Raw genomic sequence first — 19,581 nt, 5'->3', positions numbered from 1 at the left:
CCTCCACCCTGCTGTACTTGGATCTGTGTCTGTATGCCCATGGCAGGCCAGAGTTGGCGGGGCCAGGGCACTCGGGAGCGCTGCGAGTGTATGTTCCTATGCGCTTACACAACAGCACAATATTGGCACACGTGTGTACATCCACGAGTGTATGTGTGTAAACCATGGCTATGAACAACTCTATCTCCTTATGTATGTACATTGTATATATGTATACTTGAGCATGCCTGATCCTTGGACATTGGTGTAAACCCTCCAAGTGTAGATTTGTAAAGCAGGTAGTGAAGAATGTCTCATCCTCATATACATGCATAAAGCTTGAGCATGTGTCTGTAAGCATGTACACAAGCATATTTGTGGGTGTAAACCCAGTAAGTATATGTTTGTAAACCACGTACATGAGCATCCCAATCCCTGGGCAGATATGTAAACCCACAAGTGTATGTCTGTAGGTGTGCATATGTGGTACACAATCCCCATATAAGTGTGCAAACAGTGCATGTACAACCCCTGTGCAGCGTGCAAACTGGCATTATGCATGGAGATGCAGCACACCTTTCGGTAAAAGTGTGCAACCCAATCCCCCACGTATATGCTTGCTGTGCCGTGCATGTCTGGTAGTAGGTACACATCCATGCATAATCCTCACCCATGTGAACAGTCACTACGGTGCCCAGATGCTTTTGCTACCTGCCAGTCCCAGTGCGTACATGGACCTGTATGCATAAACTTCATTTATGCACCTGTTTCCTCATCCAGTAAATAGTCACAGGGTCTCAGCTTCTCTCTGGAGAAAGCCCAGCCCTGCCTGTCCTCCTAGTGCCCATGGTCCAGAAAGGACACAGACGAGGAACTAGGCAACCTCACTGCGAGGGTCAGCTTCTGAGGGGAAAGCCTAGAGGGAGAAGGAGCTCCATCCCCATCTATAGGATTCAGAAAAGTATCCTGGTGAAATGAAGCTTTAGGCCAATATCTGAAAGAGAACTAGGAATTAGCCTAGTGAGGAATGGTGCTCCAGTCAGAGGGAACAGCCTGTTTAAAAGCCCAGAGGCAAAGTGAATTCAGAGCAATTAAAGAAATCAACGTGGTTGGAGAACAGAGTTTGTATGTATTTAGGGGGTGGGGGAGGAGGGAAAGGGAAAGGGACTACAGGAGAAGCCAGAAGCCAGTGTGAGCAGAGCTGTGCAGGTTGTACAAGGTGTTTTGGACACACTTATGCCGGCACTTAGGTAGGTATTTGGGCTTGTATAAGCAGATACTTCTTCACACAGGCCTGCCTTCCCCTGCCCTGTGGTGGGGTGGGTGGTGGTTTTAATGCCTTATCTCATCTACACTCCTATACATACCTTCATATTCCTGAGCAAGTGGGCACCTACCGACCAACTCTGAGCAAGGCAGAAGTAAAGCTTTTGTGTGCCGTCTGAGGGGGAAGCCATGTACCACCCTGCAGGGAACTGTCATGGCTGGGTGAAGTCCCCTCTTTTTGCTCAGAAGATGTAAGCTCCCTAGAGCTCTCTAGGGAGCAGAAAAGGGCCTGTGGGGGACAGGGGAGGAGGGAGGGAGTTTCCAAGGAAAGTCATGGGTGGCCAGAGGGGCAGGACAGGGGTGATGAGGGTCTGGCTGAATGAGGAGGGAGTGGGAAGAAGTGGGTATGTGCAGCAAAGAGGCTGAGGCTTTGAGGGTAGAGGAGACTCAGGGCTTGGGGGGCCCAGAGTTGGCCCTGTATGGTTATCCCTGTTGCCTGGCCCCTTCCTCATTCTGCTTTACGATTGCCATCATGGCGGGTGGGGGTAGGGGAGGGGAAACAGGCTCTTTTGTGGAGTCTGTATGCCTCAGGCTATGGGAGTTCAGTTATTGTATCCATCGGCCTCTGTCCTAGCTGTGCCAAGCCCCCATGAGGGCCTAGATTCAGAGGAAAGGTAAACCACAGCCCTGCTCTCAGGAGCTTGTCTTCAATCTGGACCTGCGGCAGACAGGCCAGACTGACCTTGGAAAGGGCTGAGGGGATATGGAGGCCAGTGGTGATCCAGGGGGAGTTACTGTAGGGCAGGGAGTATTTAGGGTGAGGCTGGAGGTGTGGCCCAGAAGAGAAAGGCTGGAGGTCTGACATCATAGGCCAAAGCGGGGATGGAGCTGGTTCCATTCTGGGCAGGATGGGCAGAGAGGTTTTGTGGTACCAGAGGTAGATTGCAGGGAGGGGAGCTGCCAAATGTCCTGTTTGTTCATAAGCATCTCTCATCTCTGCGTCCAGCCCTGCCCTTCAAGGTGGTGGTGATCTCAGCCATCCTGGCCTTGGTGGTCCTCACGATCATCTCCCTCATTATCCTCATCATGCTCTGGCAGAAGGTAAGCCCCGCCTTTGCCTAATGGGTTCAGAGTGGCACACCATTTTTTCACATGGACCTCTGCCATCCTCTAGTGCTGCAGGATCTGGCCATGTCTGGGGCCCAGCATGGAGCTCAGGGGATAAAATGATGTAAAGTAATGCAGGGTGTCTGAGCTTCCTCCAACCGCAGCAGCCTGGACCAACATGGGCCTGGTCCAGACCATCTGGAGTGCTCCGACTCTGCAGCGCACCCCACTCCCCACCCAGCATCCTGCTCGGGCATCATGTCTGTCCATCCTAGCCACAGGGCACGAGACCTTCAAGGTGGACTGCCTGGGTTCCAGCATTCTTCCAACTCTCACCCACACTAGGATTCTAGTGAAAGGCATTCTAATCCTGCTAATCTGTCATTTCAGTGGTCTGTACTGCCGTTTCACCATTCCATGATTCTACCGCAGGATTGCTGCACTCGATTCTGTCATTCTAAGATTCCAATCCTGTGATTCCAGCATCCTATGATTTCAACATTCTAAGGTTAAATCTTTCTGAGATTCCCACTGTGACTGACCCGGCATGGGGAGGGGCCATCCACATCCAGTGGAGTGTCCCTGCCTCATGTCACTTTCCAAGGCTACGTGCTCCTCTATTCCCATCGGAGGAGCAACTGAGGTTCTGGGAGAAGCTGGTGAGGAGGTCCTGATAAGCCTGTGGCTCAGCTGTCAGCTGCTTCTCTGCCACCTCCTCCTTACATCTGTTCCCATGGAGCCCATAAAGGCCTTGGCTCTATTGATAACTTGCTGTATGACTTCAGATCTACTGTATGACTTCAGATAATCTTTTCTGGGCTTCAGTTTTTCTTGCCTCATCTGTTTCATAAGGAGCTGGACCTAGTGGTCCGCCTCTGATGATCCATCCCTGATCTTGATCCTGCAGAAGCCACGCTATGAAATCCGATGGAAAGTGATTGAATCTGTGAGCTCTGATGGCCATGAGTACATCTATGTGGACCCTATGCAGCTGCCCTACGACTCCACCTGGGAGCTGCCACGGGACCAGCTTGTGCTCGGTCAGTCCAAGGAGGCCTCAAGTGGCAGTCTGGGGACTTGAGGCGGGTGGGAACACTGTCTGACATCTGGGCCCAGCCTTGCCATGATTGGCTTGAGACCTAGGGCTGATGTCTTGCCTTCTGTGGCCCTCAAGCCCTACCCTCTGTACAATGAGGGTAAGATGATCCCCCTTGAGACCCTCTAGCCTTTATGTTCTATGATCCAGAGATGCTGTGAGATGAAACCCCTTTGTGGAGAAAGAGGAAGTGCCAGGCCTGTGCTTAGTGCAGCTGGAGAGGCTGAGAGGGTACGGAGAACCTGTGCTCCCCTCTCGGGGAGAGGTTTTCCAGGGACTAAAGAGGGACCAGAAAGCAGGCAGGACTTAGGTGAGACCAGGAAGGACCGCAAAGCACTGTGATTTTAGGAGCCTTCATGGGAGAAACACCTACGTCCAGGGTGGCTTGAGGGATGTCTAACCTGACCTCAGAGAGCATGCATGTTGAGATTCTTCGTGAGTCAGCAGCTGAGAGATCATCTCTTTCCCAGGACGCACGCTGGGCTCCGGGGCCTTCGGGCAGGTGGTGGAGGCCACAGCTCATGGCCTGAGCCATTCTCAGGCTACCATGAAAGTGGCCGTGAAGATGCTGAAATGTGAGTCCTGGGAGCCCGCCCCTCCCTCCCCTCACCCCCACCTCCCCCGCACATTCAGGCACTCCCAAAGCAGGCCTTGTGCTGATTCTCAGGGCACAGAAGTACAGGCATACCACAGCCAGCAGCACTCCTGATTCTCCTTTGGGAAAGAGGCTTCCTCACCCTGCCCCCTCCTCCAGGAGCCTCCCCGCCCACCCTTTTTCCTTTCTCCTGCCCGTGGGTCCTCACCACCCTTGACCACCTGGGTCTAACAGCACAGACTGGGGCAGAGGAGCCAGAATAGGCTCCAGTGAGGCCTCCGTGACTGGGCCAGGCCTGAGGTCCTCTCTCTCCCTCAGCCACAGCCCGCAGCAGTGAGAAGCAAGCCCTCATGTCGGAGCTGAAGATCATGAGTCACCTTGGGCCCCACCTGAACGTGGTGAACCTGCTGGGGGCCTGCACTAAAGGAGGTACAACCCCCTCCCAGAGGATTCTGGGAAAGTGCCAGTGGCCAAGGCCTGGCCCCTCCCTGCCCCCTCCTCAGTCCAAGGACAACAGGACACTCTCACTGGAGGGCCCGTGCCTACCCAGTCCAGTGCCCTCACTTCACAGAGCCAGACGTGTGTCGGATTAGCAAGTCACAAAACCACATCACCTCTAAGACCAAAGCACTCCCCAGGTCACCATTCCTAGCAGTTTCCAAATCAAGGAGCCCTCTGACGTTTAAAGCTTGTCGCAGGCGATTTTAAAAAGGGTAATAAGTAACAGCTCATGAGACACTGAAACGAGCCCTTCCTCTGGAGACCACCAACCGGCTTGCTCACTGAGAGCTGCTTTCACTCGGATCGTAGAATAAGTAAGGTCTCTCCAGCTGAGTGTGTTTATTTGAAACTCTGATTACACGTTAGGCCACACAAAAAAAGTTATCACTACTTTCAGCTGCTTATTGTGAGATTTGGGATTTTCCTCAGTATTGTGCAACCAAAACAAAATACAGAAGTACACTATGTGCGTAGACTAATTTTTGTCTGCAGTGGTCACACATTTCAAAATGTTTGATTCCACCAGTATCTTCAAACTGCCAAGTCAATGCATTGTGCTTGAATTTAAACAGTAACCTGGTAATAATCAGTTGCCTTTGCTTTATATCCTGGGCTCAAATTTCAGCTTCATCAACAACAGCTAGCCCTATGCTTGCAGTTTGCCAAGCACTGAGCTGAGCTAACCAAAGGCATTATCTCATGAATACTCATGAGGTACTTTGGGGTGGGTATTACTAGCCCCGTTTGACAGATGAGGATAGTAAGGCTCAGGGAGACTGCCTTGCTCACAGCCAGGAAAATCCAGGTTTGCCTGGGGCCTGAGCCTGTTTGCTGTTCCACATGCAGCCTGTTGTTAGCCTCATGGCTCTGACCGGAAGCCTGAGCCCACCCCGACCCCCTGCCCTGGGACTCTTCCTGAGCCTGTCCTTCTGCAGGGCCCATCTACATCATCACCGAGTACTGCCGTTATGGCGACCTGGTGGACTACCTGCACCGCAACAAGCACACCTTCCTGCAGCGCTGCTCGGACAAGCGCCGCCCGCCCAGCGCCGAGCTCTACAGCAACGCCCTGCCTGTCGGGCTCCCTTTGCCTAGGTACCGCAGGGAGGCTGGGGCCTGAGTTGGTGGGGAGCCCTGAGGAGCACCTGCTTACTCCTCCTTGTCCAGGACAGGAAGTTGAGGCCAGGGTGGGCAGAGCCGCTCCTAGAGCCAGCCTGCAGCCTGGCCGCCTCGGCCACCCTAGAGGTGGGCATGATAATAACAGTGGTGATGATGGTAGCTGCCACCTGCTGGTTGTAGGAGGTGTGCCAGGCCCTGTACTGAGCACTCTGCAGGTGTGATCCCCTTCGACCTCTCACCAAACACACATCATGGTCTCGACCTCTCACCAAACACACATCATGGTCTCTCCATCAACGGGAAACACCTGGGGCCCTCCTGCTCCCGGTTGACCCTCACTGTAGCTCCACTCTGCTCCTCCCTTGCTGCAGCCTTCCCCCTCTTCCACACAGCAGTCTCTCCAGTGCTTCCAGGGTAGCTATACTCTCTCCTCTGCTTGTCCAAAAATGACATTTCTTTTCTCTCTTGCTCATTGCAAAAGCAATACTAGTCTATTTCAGAGGCAAGAGTCAGTTAAGAATAGCATTAAAAGATGTTAAAATTCATCCATGTTCTCTTCAACATTTTGATTGGTTTCCTTCCAGTGTTTTTTCTCCCCCTAGAGACACATGTGTACTTCGTCCCACAGCTCTCTGGGGAGCTGATGCTGTAGGCAGAGGCATTAAGGTGATTCACTGCTCACTTGCAGGGCCTCATGGCTGGACAGTGTCCTTCCTGTGACCCTTGTCTTTGGGTACTGGAATCACCCTGGGCATGAGTTCTCTGAGGACACAACCTAGATCTTATCGTCATCTTGGCAGCCCCAGTGCCCAGCTCAGGATGGGTCTGAGGTTGGCTGGAAGGGCTCACTACATGGTCGTTCATATTGTGACAAATTGTGAGTGGAGGATGCGTGAGTGAGGGAGAGAAGAAATGCATAAGTGATGGGGCCTTTCTGGCCCCAGTGTTGAGCAAAGGGGCAGGAGGGGGATGGACGGGGAGAGCCTGTGCTACTGTCTCTGTGATGCTCCTCTGCCCCCAGCCACGTGTCACTGCCTGGGGAGAGCGATGGTGGCTACATGGACATGAGCAAGGACGAGTCGGTGGACTATGTGCCCATGCTGGACATGAAAGGAGATGTCAAATACGCAGACATCGAGTCCTCCAACTACATGGCTCCTTATGATAACTACGTCCCCTCTGGTGGGTGCACACAGGGTCCTCACACCTGTGTTGTCATACATTCTTTCCAAACCCTTTCCTCCACCCAGTCTGGCAACAACCCTGCCAGGAAGGTGGCCTTGTGCCCATTTCATAGATGCAGAAACTGAGGCCTGCCACCTGCCCAAAGCTGCTGTGTGGTGGAACCACAATATCAACCCCTGTTTTTGGGTCAAGAAATGTACACACAGCCTTCAGGGAGGAGAGGAGCTTGGATTGGAGGGGAAGCCTGACCTGCTGGGGCCTCAGGAAAGAGTGGTCTGCTCAGAGCAGGCCCCAGGCTGACTAGTGCCCTGAGGAGCAGGCAGGCCAGGCTGAGCAAAAGTGGCCCAGGGCTAATGCCAAAAGTTTTTTCTGGAAGTTGGAGAATTTAAGAGATATTTGGAAATTGTTTTCCTTTTGGGGCAGCCTTAGAGGATCAGGAGTCTCCTCTCTGGGCCATCCAGCCTCTACGAGCCAGAGGCCAGGGTTCTGCGGCCCTGGGGAGACTCAAAATGTCCTTCTGCTCTTCTCTAGCTCCTGAGAGGACTTGCCGGGTGACTTTGATCAACGAGTCCCCAGTGCTTAGCTACACGGATCTTGTGGGCTTCAGCTACCAGGTGGCCAATGGCATGGAGTTCCTGGCCTCTAAGAATGTATGTGTAGTCACAGTGAGCAGAGTGGGGTCCTGGGGAGGGGGGTCCCCCGACCAGCCAGAGTCCTCCAAGTACGTGACCCGTACAGCGTCCCTCTGGTGGCTGAAGATGGCCAATGCCCCACACCTGGTGGCCCCTCATACCTGACCAGCCATGTATTTTTCATAAAGCCCTTGACCTGGAGAGCCTTTCCCCACAATTGCCCCACAGTCTCAGCTCCCATCCCCTCTGTCCCCAGTGCGTCCACCGAGACCTGGCAGCCAGGAACGTGCTCATCTGTGAGGGCAAGCTGGTCAAGATCTGCGACTTTGGCCTGGCTCGTGACATCATGCGGGACTCGAACTACATCTCCAAGGGCAGCGTGAGTGCCTCCACCGCCATCCTGGTTCACGTGGCTTTGGCTCACGGGAAGTCAGGACAGGGTCCTCATGGGCTCTGCCTGCCTGGCCCTGTGTGTAGGGACAGGAAGGGGAGCCACCAGCTGTGCATGGGGAGGGGGTGGGGGTGACAAGCCCAGGCCTGTAGGGTGGGCCAAGGGCTCAGATTTTCTGGGCATGGCAGAGGCCAAGGGGCCAGCTATAAAGGTTCTGGGGGAATGGATAGGGAGCAGGCCAAATGTGCTTCTCAGCAGTGATGGCAGGCAGAGGAAGAAGCCCAGATGAGTGAGTGGCAGGTGGTACTCGGATAAAAGGTGACCATCCTGCCTCGCACTCATGTCCCCACTTTCCACACAGGGACAGAACTGGAGGGACACTAGGCTCCAGAGATGTAAGGCAGCTAGGATGAGAGCTGGGGGACACCTGGGCACATCCCTGCCTCCCCCCGCAGGGGCCTCTGCTGCAGTCAGGAAAGGGATAGGGGTTGCTGTGTCCCCAGCTTGTGAGAAGAGAAACTCAGCCTCCTGATCCTCTGACTAACCAGCTTTGGGATGGGTGTGGGAACCGTGTATCGGCAGTGATGGGCCGTGGGGGACCAGGAAGTGAGAAACAGCTGAGGTGGGGACTGCCGGGCCTCCTCCTGCCTCCCAGGTGCAGAGTGGGGCTCAGCCCCTCCTTGCACTCAGCAGCCTCTGCCCTCCCACAGACCTTCCTGCCTCTGAAGTGGATGGCCCCTGAGAGCATCTTCAACAGCCTCTACACTACCCTGAGTGATGTATGGTCCTTCGGCATCCTGCTCTGGGAGATCTTCACGCTGGGTATGCTTCCGTCATGCTCCAGTGCTCACCCGTACACAGCACAGCGTCCACCCTGAGCGCCCACACCTCCATCCTAGGGGGGCAGTGGGACAGGACTCAGAAGCTCTGCTCTTTTCTTGTTACTGTGTAACCTCGGCAAGTGTCTTGCCAGCTGGATCTCCTTACCTCTGCATCTCAGTATAGATGGACTTGGACAGTGACGTCAGTAAGCCTGGCTGTGGTGCTCTCTGTTCTGATTCCGGGGAGGGATTCAGTCTGTGTCCAGGGCCTGTGAGGGAGCCCACATTTCCCAGCGCCATGATGCCCTCACCGATGCCTGGGCTGGTGTTCCTCTCCCTGTCCTGTAAGAGAGGGTTTCTGCCACTTTCCAGCACCTTGAGCCTGTGTCTCTTGTCTCTGCTCCCTAACAGGTGGCACCCCATACCCAGAGCTGCCCATGAACGAGCAGTTCTACAATGCCATCAAGAGGGGCTACCGCATGGCCCAGCCTGCCCATGCCTCTGACGAAATGTGAGTGGAGCATCTGGGAAGATATTTGGGGGTGCAGACAATACATATCCAACTTTACCAGCTTAAGACAAAAATAGATTAGCTCAGAGATGTAGAAAAATTAGGTTTAGACAGACCCAGTTGTTCACAGACATCATCCACATCTCTTGCTCTCCCCTGGGGCTCTGTTCTCCTTCATGTTGGCCTTACTTTCAGGCTGGCACCATCCAAATGGTTTCGGCCTGGCTGCTTTCACCATAGTTGCAGCAGAAGGCCCAGCAGTGGCTGTCAAGGACTCTGCTGGGGTCACAGGCCCATCTAGAACCAGCCACTGAGCTGAGGGGATGAACCCCTACTGGCTAGACCCAGTCGTGTGCTCACCAAGGTGCGGCCAACCCCATGGAAGCACTGAACTGAAGGTGAAGGAGGGGCTTCTCAAGGGAACATGCCAGAGCAGTAAAGGGGAGACCCCTTCCCTCCTCCCCTCCCACCTCTTTTTATTTATTCCTCACTTTGTCCTGGGAGGCGGCAGGCCCTGAGCCAGAGGCCCTGACCCCTCTGCCCCTTTCCCCAGCTACGAGATCATGCAGAAGTGCTGGGAAGAGAAGTTCGAGATCCGGCCCCCCTTCTCCCAGCTGGTGCTGCTTCTCGAGAGACTGCTGGGTGAGGGCTACAAAAAGGTATGCTGAGACAGGGGGGTGGGGGGGGTGGGGAGGGGGGTGGGGACTGGAGAGCACCAGTCCAGAAATAGACACAGGGTACAAGGCTCACTGTGACGCACTGGTGTTTGGGGACAATCCTTTCCCCTCTCTGGGCCTGTTTCCCTGTTGGTGCCAATAAGGGATGTGAGTGTAGTTTATTTTAGCAGTACAGAATTTCATAAAGTGAAATCCTACTTGGAAGCTGATTAATTTAAACTGGAGGCAGGGGCCTATAGCCCCCTCATCCTGCATCCTTCCACTTGCCTCTGCAACCAGACCAAACCCTGGGCCTCCGTCCCAAGTCTGAACAACCCCGGTGCAATGGCTACTAAGGGCCTGACTGCCTAGACCCCGTGGCAGGCTCGTACACGGCAGCTGTTGCCAGCGGGGCCTTAAAACCCTCCCCTGCCCCACTGCAAAGCTAGTGCGAGGGGGATGCATGTACCCTTTGTCCAGACACAGCCCTTTCCCTCAGTCCATTCCTCAGCCCACTCCGAGCCACATCTGGTTATGTGTCCAGGACCAGGGGTGAGGGAAACAGGCCCCAGCAAAGGAGGCTGTGGCAGGCAGAGAGCCCATGCCTGTCCCCTGAAGCAGGGGAGAGTTAGGGTCACGGGTGCTGGTCTGAGTACTGACCCCTCCCCAGGTGACCCTCAGCTCACCTTGTCTGGTGAGAGGCCAGGGAGGAGGGTAAATTAGTGGCTTTGGGCAACTCTCCTTCCTTTCTGAGCACCAGGGACCTTATTTACATAATGCTGGAGGGGCTGGCTCAGAATCTACCTGTTAGATGATCCCTAAAGTCATTTCTGGTCTGACCCTCCCTTTGTCTCGAATTCTTCCTGCCCCCTGAGCAGAAGTACCAGCAGGTGGATGAGGAGTTTCTGAGGAGCGACCACCCAGCCATCCTTCGGTCCCAAGCCCGCTTGCCTGGCTTCAGTGGCCTCCGATCTCCTCTGGACACCAGCTCCGTCCTCTATACTGCTGTGCAGCCCAACGAGGGGGACAATGACTACATCATCCCCCTGCCTGACCCCAAACCCGAGGTTGCTGATGAGGGCCCACTGGAGGGTTCCCCCAGCCTTGCCAGGTAGCTGTTCCTACTTGTAGCCCAAAGCAGTAGTGTACATACTGTGTGTGTGCACACGTGTGTGTGTGTGTCTTTGTATGTGTGTGTGTGTCATTCTGTATCTTCATGCCATCAGACTTGGCTTAGCAGTGAGTTACCTCAGCTGAGTACTTATTCCTGCCAATTGAATAGCAAAAAGAATGGAACTCATTTGACCTTTGATGACCTTAGGTGGAAATGGCAGGCTGGTAAGAGAAAGAATGGCCTGGGACACATTTGCAAAGTATCTGTTTCGTTTAAAGGAACCTCCACAGCCATCTACTCTGTCCCCTCTCTCGGCTGTGACTTAGCCCTAAGGAGAGAAAAGGAAAATCTAATTTGCATCCCTAACACCACATGTATTATTCTGTGGTGATCCCCAACCCTGTGATCTGGCCTTCAGCACCATGCGCTGAGGACCCCAGGGAGCATGGAACAGGGAGACAGAGGTGTCTACAGAAGTTCAGGCCAAAATTCAGACTGGGGAGAAGGTTCATGCTTTTCTTTTGCCTTGGGATGTGAAGTTACAGCATGAGAGGAGGGTTTTGGAGGAAGGCCAGCTATCGCCTGGGCTAGATGTTCCGCATGTGGCCAGACCTACACCCAAAACAAGATCCACCCTGTGGCGAAATGGCTGGGGCTGCAAACTGGGTTCCAGCTGTATCTCTGCCACTCGCTGCAATGAGACCCGGCCAGGTACCTTTGCTGTGAGCCCATCTCTCTACATGTACTAGGAGCACACACAGGACTTAGAAGGCCCTCCCCACCCTGTTTGAGAAGCTAATATTCCAAGGCTCCAAGCAGCCAGTGTACAGAGGAGTTCAGCTGAGTTCAGACAGCTTGGAGTATGAATGCTGGGGCTGCTCTGAGCCTTCAGACCAGCTGCTTCTCCTCTCTGAACCTCAGATGCCTCGTCTGCAAAATGAAAACAGTAGGAGTACTTCAATTTGGAGGTTGTTATGGGGACTGAACGAGGTCATTATGCGTTCAGGCATGTGGGAGATGGAGACTGATGAGTGAGCAATGGACTTTGGAGTCAGCTAGATCTGCTCTAAGTCCCCACTCCTATACTTAGCCACTGTGTGATGCAGGGCAATGACATAACCTCTCTGAGCTGCACTTTCCTCACGACGCCTGCCTCGCGTAATCTCTACAAGAATTTTAGTGAGCTAAAGTGTGTAAGGCACATGCAGCCAGCTCAGGTAGATAGAAGGCTCTATGTTAATGCTGTTCTTTCTCTGAGGTTCCCTCCAGCCTCTTACTCACTCGCCCTCCCTGCCTCTAGCTCCACCCTGAATGAAGTCAACACCTCCTCTACCATCTCCTGTGACAGCCCTCTGGAACCCCAAGAGGAGCCAGAGCCAGAGCTGCAGCCCACCTCCCACGTGGAGCCAGAGCCCAAGTGGCCACCGGATTCCAGCTGCCCCGGGCCTCGGGCCGAGGCGGAGGACAGCTTCCTGTAGGGGCTGGCCCCCACCCTGCACTGCCCTACCCGAAGCTCCCCTCTACCTCCCAGCACCCTGCACCACCTGGCCGGGCCTGGCCTCCCGTCAGCCAGGCTGCTCCTGTCGGCTGTCCCTTTCCAGAAGGCTTCTGCCCCTGGCACATCATACCCAATCCCTGGGGCTGGCTTAGGAGGCAAGAGAACTGGAGGAGCCGTGACCAGTCCTCTGCCTCTGGAGCACCCATGTGACTCTGAGCCAGGGTTCTCCCAGGGGACTCTGTTTCCCCATCTGTAAGATGGGAATGATGGGCTTGGCAACCCATAGTCTGGGATTCTCACCCTGCCTGATAGATGTGGTGGATGGAACTCTCAAGTTTCGTGAAGTGGTGGATTAACTCTTTTCTGTTCAGCCAGGTGCCCCTCAAGGAGCTGCAGCTCTCTCCTTGCACTTTTTTCTCCAAGAGCTGGGGAAGGGACCCTAGCATCTCCGGCTCCTGGCCAAGCTAGGGCCTGGCCTTGGACAATGTTGCCTCATCCAGAAGCCACCTGCCCTCAGTGCCAGTCTTTGCTTTCCCAGGCCCAAGCTGGTCTGGGGCCTTCTGTGCTTAATTAATGCTGGGGGCTGAGCCAAGTACAGGATACCCTGGCCTGTAGCCCCAGGCCCAGGCACTTAGGGTGCACCTCCCCATAACATGCCATGTCCATGTCTTCCTGGCCCCATGGGTCCAGGGATCTCCTTTCTTATCACTGCCAGTCTTACTCCACTCACCAGAGTCTCCAGGGCCAGATGAGCCCCACATCTCTGATGCATGTGTTGACATGCTTGCAACAGGTGCCTGCACGTGTGGACCAGTATGGCACTGGACCTGCTAAGAGACCTTGGAGGATTCCTTCACCCTCTCTGGGGCTGTTTTCCCTGTTGAAAAATGAGCAATTGGACTCACTGACTTCTGGTACCCTGCCAGCACTAACATTCTAGAGTATTCCAGGGGTTGTACACTTGCCCAGATGAAGCAAAGATAAACACTCCACACCTCTATCCTGGGATCAGCTGGGACCTGGAGAGGCTCCAATCACACATCGCACACTTCCGGGCATTCAGGAACTGGGCCCCTTCCCCAGTCCCCCGGCAGGTCCCAGAGGGCAGCTGCCCAGGCCTTGGCTCTGAGTGATAGCCATGGTCCTGGAAAGCCCCCAGAAGCTGCCCAGAAGGGACGGGGTGGGGAGACCATGGGATCCCTTTCATGACCCACATGGCCTCTGGCTGGAGCTGTCCTGGGCAAAGGAAGCAGGCAGCAAATCAGAGTGCCTGGCGCAGCCCGCCACTCCAGCACCTGCTGTCCAGGGCTGTGCCGCAGACCTGACGGGCAGTGAAAGGACAAGATGCCTTGGAGGGGGTACCCGAGGAAGGGGTGCAAGGGGTGGGTACTTGGGGGTTGCCTTCCCGCCTTCCAGCTGCCGCAGCCTGAGGAAGGAACTGTGAAGATGGCTTTGTCTGCCCAGGGGTGCTCACCTCATGCCTCTGTCAGCCCAGTGGGCAGTGGTGGGGCCTAGGCAGTGAGGGCTGTGGCCAGGACCACTGGCAGGGGAAGGGCTGGATGGGGTGGGGGTGGGTGGGTGAGGGAAGGTCAGTGACTCTGGGAACCAGCCAGCCTCCTGTGTCGGTTGGCACCTCCCTGCCCTGGGACCCCCAAAGCCTGGTCAAGGAGAGGGTATGGGTTCTCACTACGGTACCAAAGATGTAATCACCTAGGTTTACAAGTATTTTTAGGACTCACGTTAACACACATTTATATGACAGAAGTGCTATTTTGTACGCCATCAAATTTTCCTCCCTGTGTACTTTTTTAAGAGAAAGATTTTAATATTAAACCTGGTGCTTCTCACTCACAGACTTTGTGGTATCCCACAGGTGTGGGTCCCTGGGCCCAGGAGGAGGCAGGAGTGGGGTGGGGCAGCTGGGCTCACCCAGCCGTAGGATCCCCACATGACCCCTCTGCTCAAGCCCACTCCCATTTGTGAGATGGGGTTTTTCACACTCCCACCCACCACTCCCTGGTAGTTGGGGGACCTGGACCTCAGGCTTTGGTTTTCCAAGTTGTGGAAGAAGAAGGCTTTTCTGGCACCGTAGTGCTTGGTTCTGGGTGGGGGCCCTGAGTCCCACTGCCACCCCCACCCTACCCTGCCATGTGCTTTGGCTTTGGCCATTAAGCCAGCCACCCTCCCTGCAGCCTGTGGCCCAGATCCAAGCTGGTGTGGCTCATAAGAAGCATTCGCTACAGCCCAGATCCCAGGCCCTGGTGACTGGTGGTCAGGTCTCAGGTACGGGCAGGGAGACAGACGGTGTGCCCGAGAGGGCAGAGAGGAGGAAGGAAAGAGGAGAAGAAGCAGCAAGGAAGATGTGGGTGAGTGTGGCCACAGCACGGCCAGGGGAGGGAAGCAGGGGCCTAGCTGTGGCTCCGAGAGCAGAGTCTGCCAGGCTGGGAGAGGGGTGCAGACTCACCCCTCATGGCTGTGGCAGCTTAGTGGTGTGTGGGGCTGTTGTGAGCCAGGCGTCTTGGTGTCCACTGGCCAGCTCAGTACTGGCTGTAGGCTCTAAGCAGAGCCCAGGTACAGACAGCCCTGTCTGGGAGACACGGCAGCAGAATGGGGCCAGGGCAATAGAGCTGCCGGGACGAGGGCAGAGCACACAGATCCTGGCCCTCCTGCCTGTGTCCTTTGGGACGGGTCACCTGAGGGGCAGCAGGGTTCTGCCTGAGACCTGTCACACCTCACTGTGTGGCCTTGGCCATTCCTTGCTCTCTCTGAGCTGGGGATGGGGCATCCCAGTTTGCTTCTGGGGACTAGCACATCCTTTTGGAACCACAGCCCTCCCTGGACTGCCTCCAGAAGTCTGGGGCCGTGGCTGCCAGTGGGGAGAGGAACAGAGACGTGAGGCAGCTCTGACTCACCAGCCCAGCCGCCAACTCAGGGGCAGCTGAGCCATCCCCAGGGAAACCCCGCTGCCTCACCTCCCCTGCTGCAGGGCCTGGGGGTCCTGGCCTTGGAGCCCATGACCCCATCTCCCCTGGCTGTGGTAGGAGATGAATAAGCCACACCAGGATCTGCCCTGTAAAGAGAATAATCAGCCACATTCCAGATGGGGATTATCCTTGTCTTTGGGAAAGCCTCCATCTGGTCAGGGGACCTTGATCCCTTCACCTCAGGCCTGCTCCTTATGGGGTCTTGGGTGGGTTAGACCAGAAGTGGATGCAGCTAAGACACCACAGAGAGAAGGGAGGAAGACAGTGCGGGTGCCGCTTACTGAAGCGTTCCTCTGTGCCAGGGATGTCCTGTTGCTGCACACATCTTCCCGTTTGCCTTCACATCCACCCTGTGAACCTAGGGCTGCTTCTGTCCCCATATTACAAAGGGGATACCAGTTCAGGAGAGGTTGTGGTGACTTGCCCACGGTTGTCAGGTTGGTACAGCAGGGAGGTGATGGGCGCCTGGGCCAGGCCGAACCCCAGGTCAGCTCTCAGGAGGGCAAAGGGAAGCTTGGGTCCCAGCCCCTGTCTCCTGACTCCAGACCTCTGGGGCTGTGAGTCCCCAAGAGAAAGTGCTGGGGGGAAGAAAGGAGCTAAGAGACTCTGAGGGCTAGGTATATGTAATAAACAAGCATCTGATGGGCTGGGAGCCCACACACCCCTGTGCAGAGGGGATGTGGGAATGGGAGGATGGGGGAAACTGTAGCTCCTGTGGCTCTCCCATCCCCACCACTCAGACGGGCCCATGGGAACTGGTGAGCTGGAATTTTCCTCCCAGACGATGAGCCACTTGACTATACAATTCTTCCACCACCCTATTCACAGCCAGGGTCCTTGTTCCTGGAAAAAGAGAGAAAGACTGAAAGCTTTTGCTTCCAGGGCCCTGACCCTCAGCTGACAAGGGGTCCCACAGCACCCATTAATGCTCCCTCTTTGAATTAGAGCCCTGTCTCCACAAGCTCTCTTCTATTTCAGTTTCTCATTCAGCTTCATAAACATTTAAAATTGCTTTCATAGATGCAATTATATAATATATGCCTGCATTAACAAGTATCCATTAGCAGATGTATGACAGAAAGAGACCCATGAGACCATGGCTGTCTTGGTCCCTCATCATTTAGAGTGGGTTCCTCTCTGTAAGCCGATGTGATGTTCACAATAAAGCTAGGCAACAAGCCAAGGGAAGACCCAGATGAAAAAGCTAAGGCTCAGAGCCATGAAGTGCTGGTCCAAGGTCACATTGGGAGGCTCATTCCTGCCAGTCTGGTGTCTTTGCTATTGCCTTCCTCAGGGAGATTTGGAGTCCAGTTTCTGGATGCAGAGGGGATAGCAGGCTGAGAAGCCATTGGATCAGGTTGCCAGCTGCCCATTCAGGGAGAGGGTCTTGGAATTCCCTGAGTCGGCTCCTCCTTAAAGGGAGCTTCTGGGGCTTTTTCTGGGCTGTGATCGGTTCTCACAGCTCAGAATACCATTAGCCATGACTGCTTTGGAGCCTGATGAAGGGGCCTAGGCCTGGGGCAGGGAGTTGGGCCTTCTCAGGATCCAGCAGGAACTCGGGGACATCACAGAAACCAGACTATCTCCCTGTGGTCCCCTCCAACTGGCTCAGCCTCTGCCCTTCTCTCTGGGCACATTATGGCCTGTGTGTCTGCTCTTTCCAATGGCTTCTTTCCACCTGACAGGGTTGGGGCAGTTCCAGTCTCTTTCTGGTTTAGGGTTTTGTGGGTAATCACTGCGAGGAACTAGAAAGTCACAAACACAGGGAAGTAACAAAGCTTCTGGAAAATCACAGAATTCTCAAGTAGGTTGTTGTTCCCCTTCTGAAGGTACAAGATGGCAACTTCCATGTCTAAAAATTTTTCTTCTCCATTACTGATCTTCTTGAAGCATACTATGATCTTGTCTCTATTTGCTCAGACACCTTCAATGGCTCCCCATGGCCCAACAAAGTCCAGACATCCTCATGTGGTCGTGAAGTTCCCTCCTGACCTGGCTTCAGCGTCTCTCGCCTCTCCCATGCCTGTGCTCCAAGGCCTGTCTGTCCCTGTGTGGGCCCCAAGCTGTCCAACCTTCCAACAGTGCACAAGAGCTCCCTTCTCTCCACATCCTCGCCAACACTTGCTATTGCTTGTCTTTCTGACAGTAGCCATTCTAACAGCTGCGAGGTGATTTCTCACTGTGGTTTTGATTTGATTTCCCTGATGATTAATGATGTTATACATCTTTTCATAGGCCTGTTGGTAATTTGCAAAAATGTCCATTCCTCTGTCCGTGTTTTAACTGGATTATTTTGCTGTTGAGTTGAATGATTTCCTTACGTTTGGATATTAACTCCTTAGCCAATACATATAATTTGCAAAGATTTTCTCCCACTTCACAGGTTGCCTATTCATCCTGTTGCCTGTTTCTTGTGCTGTGCAGAAGTCCTGCCTCTTTACCTCTCTGGGTGCTGCCCTCACCACCTAGGACACCCAGCTCTCTATGACTGAAAGGAAAAGTCTTGCTCTAACTTTCAGCCCAGTGCAAAGCCACCTCCTCCAAGAAGCCTTCCCAACACCCAGCTAGAAGTGGTTTCTTTGCCCAGTCCTTTGCTTGTGCCTCTGATGGGCCCTCATCAGTCCACTAATGTCCTATGCTCTCTCATCTCCAGGCCTTTATCATGCTGTCTCTCCTTCCTGGAAAATTCCCACTCCTCTCTGCACCTCTCCCCAGCTCCTTCTCAGTTTAGGCAGACTCTTTCTTGTCCCTTCTGCAGTGCTCCCAGGATGTCTTGCAACTCCACTGCTGTCCTGGTTCGTCTTCACCACTCGGCCATGAGCTCCAAAGGGGAGGAACTATGCCTACCACGCTTAGCACCATTCCCAGGGCCAAGCAGAGAGTCGGTGCTTGATAAATATTTGTTGGATGCACTTCACCTGCCATTACTGTCTCACTGAATCTGAATTAGTAACACTTCCCTTGTTTTACAGAAGAAAAAAAAAAAAAAAAACAACCTTAGAGGCCAGGATCTGGCTGTGGTCACACAGCTATGAGTGGGGAATGTGATTCCCAGTCTGTCTGGCTCCAAAAACCAGGCCAGTCCCCCTCTACCCTTGACCTTTCTGAGAGCCCCAGCCGTTGCTGAAGCAGGTAGTTAAACACATGGGCTCTGGGGCTGAGTTCCTCAGTTCAAATCCAGCTCTGCCACATGTCAGCTGTGTGACCCTGAGCAGAACACTTAACATCTCTGAGCCTGTTTTTCCTCATCTATAACATGGAAGAATTAAACCTATCCCCTTAGATGATTATGAGGATCAGATGAGATGACTTGTACAGAGAGTCTAGTCTGGAGATTCTCACAAAGGAAGTGTCTAATGAACAGAGGACTCAAGATAGCCCCTCTTCGCGTAACTGCTTTACTGTAATTGTTAATGGCATCCCTTTTGGTCTCAAAGGTTCATGTTTGGATGACAAATCGAGCAACAAAGATTGATGTCAGAGTGAGCACCTGCATTATAGTACCACTACTGGGGACAGGGAGGGACCTGCAGATAGGAAGCAGCCCTGAGCCTTTCCTTCCTGGGCCCAGAACAGGGCATGGCTGGTTTCTGAGAGTGGAGGACTCCGTTCACTCTCTTTTCATTCATTTACGGGCTTCCCTGATAGCTTCCTCAGCTGGTAAAGAATCTGCTTGCAATTTGGGAGACCTGGGTTCGATCCCTAGGTTGGGAAGATCCCCTGGAGAAGGGAAAGGCTACCCACTCCAGTATTCTGGCCTGGAGAATTCCGTGGACTGTTATAGTCCATGGGGTCACAAAGAATCGGATATGACTTAGTAACTTTCACTTCACTGCCTGCAATGCAGGAGACCCTGGTTCAACTCCTGGGTTGGGAAGATCCCTTGGAGAATGGAAAGGCTACCCACCCCAGTATTCTGGCCTGGAGAATTCCATGGACTGTATAGGCCCAGAACAAGTCACTGCTGGTTTCTGAGAGCGGAGGACTCCTTTCACTCTCTGTTCGTTCACTCTCCGCATGTTTAATCACTTATTTGTGCATCCAGCACTGACTGAGCTGCCACCACCTGCCAGGCATGGGCCAAGAGCAGAGGGTGAGGAGAAACCAGGGCTGTGCCGGGGGTGGA

The 19,581-nt window shown here is 54.1% G+C and overlaps 1 protein-coding gene across 3 annotated transcripts in view; it reads left to right on the top strand.

The window, feature by feature from the left end:
- The window catches only part of PDGFRB (platelet derived growth factor receptor beta), a 37,936-nt gene extending 23,612 nt beyond the window's left edge, over positions 1-14,324 (top strand). For all 3 annotated transcript variants that reach the window (XM_069592406.1, XM_069592407.1, XM_069592408.1), the window contains 13 exons: positions 2,252-2,346; positions 3,260-3,392; positions 3,919-4,023; positions 4,362-4,472; positions 5,480-5,639; positions 6,685-6,845; positions 7,380-7,498; positions 7,737-7,859; positions 8,582-8,693; positions 9,104-9,203; positions 9,757-9,862; positions 10,738-10,970; positions 12,274-14,324. In XM_069592406.1, coding sequence (XP_069448507.1) covers positions 2,252-2,346; positions 3,260-3,392; positions 3,919-4,023; positions 4,362-4,472; positions 5,480-5,639; positions 6,685-6,845; positions 7,380-7,498; positions 7,737-7,859; positions 8,582-8,693; positions 9,104-9,203; positions 9,757-9,862; positions 10,738-10,970; positions 12,274-12,451 — 1,736 coding nt within the window. In that variant the 3' untranslated portion in view covers positions 12,452-14,324. The remainder of the gene's footprint in view (positions 1-2,251; positions 2,347-3,259; positions 3,393-3,918; positions 4,024-4,361; positions 4,473-5,479; positions 5,640-6,684; positions 6,846-7,379; positions 7,499-7,736; positions 7,860-8,581; positions 8,694-9,103; positions 9,204-9,756; positions 9,863-10,737; positions 10,971-12,273) is intronic.
- Positions 14,325-19,581: the final 5,257 nt, after the last annotated feature.

The sequence above is a fragment of the Ovis canadensis genome, chromosome 5 (assembly GCF_042477335.2).
Source record: "Ovis canadensis isolate MfBH-ARS-UI-01 breed Bighorn chromosome 5, ARS-UI_OviCan_v2, whole genome shotgun sequence".
In the NCBI taxonomy this organism is placed as follows: domain Eukaryota; kingdom Metazoa; phylum Chordata; class Mammalia; order Artiodactyla; family Bovidae; genus Ovis; species Ovis canadensis.
This window is presented reverse-complemented; position numbering and strand designations above follow the sequence as displayed.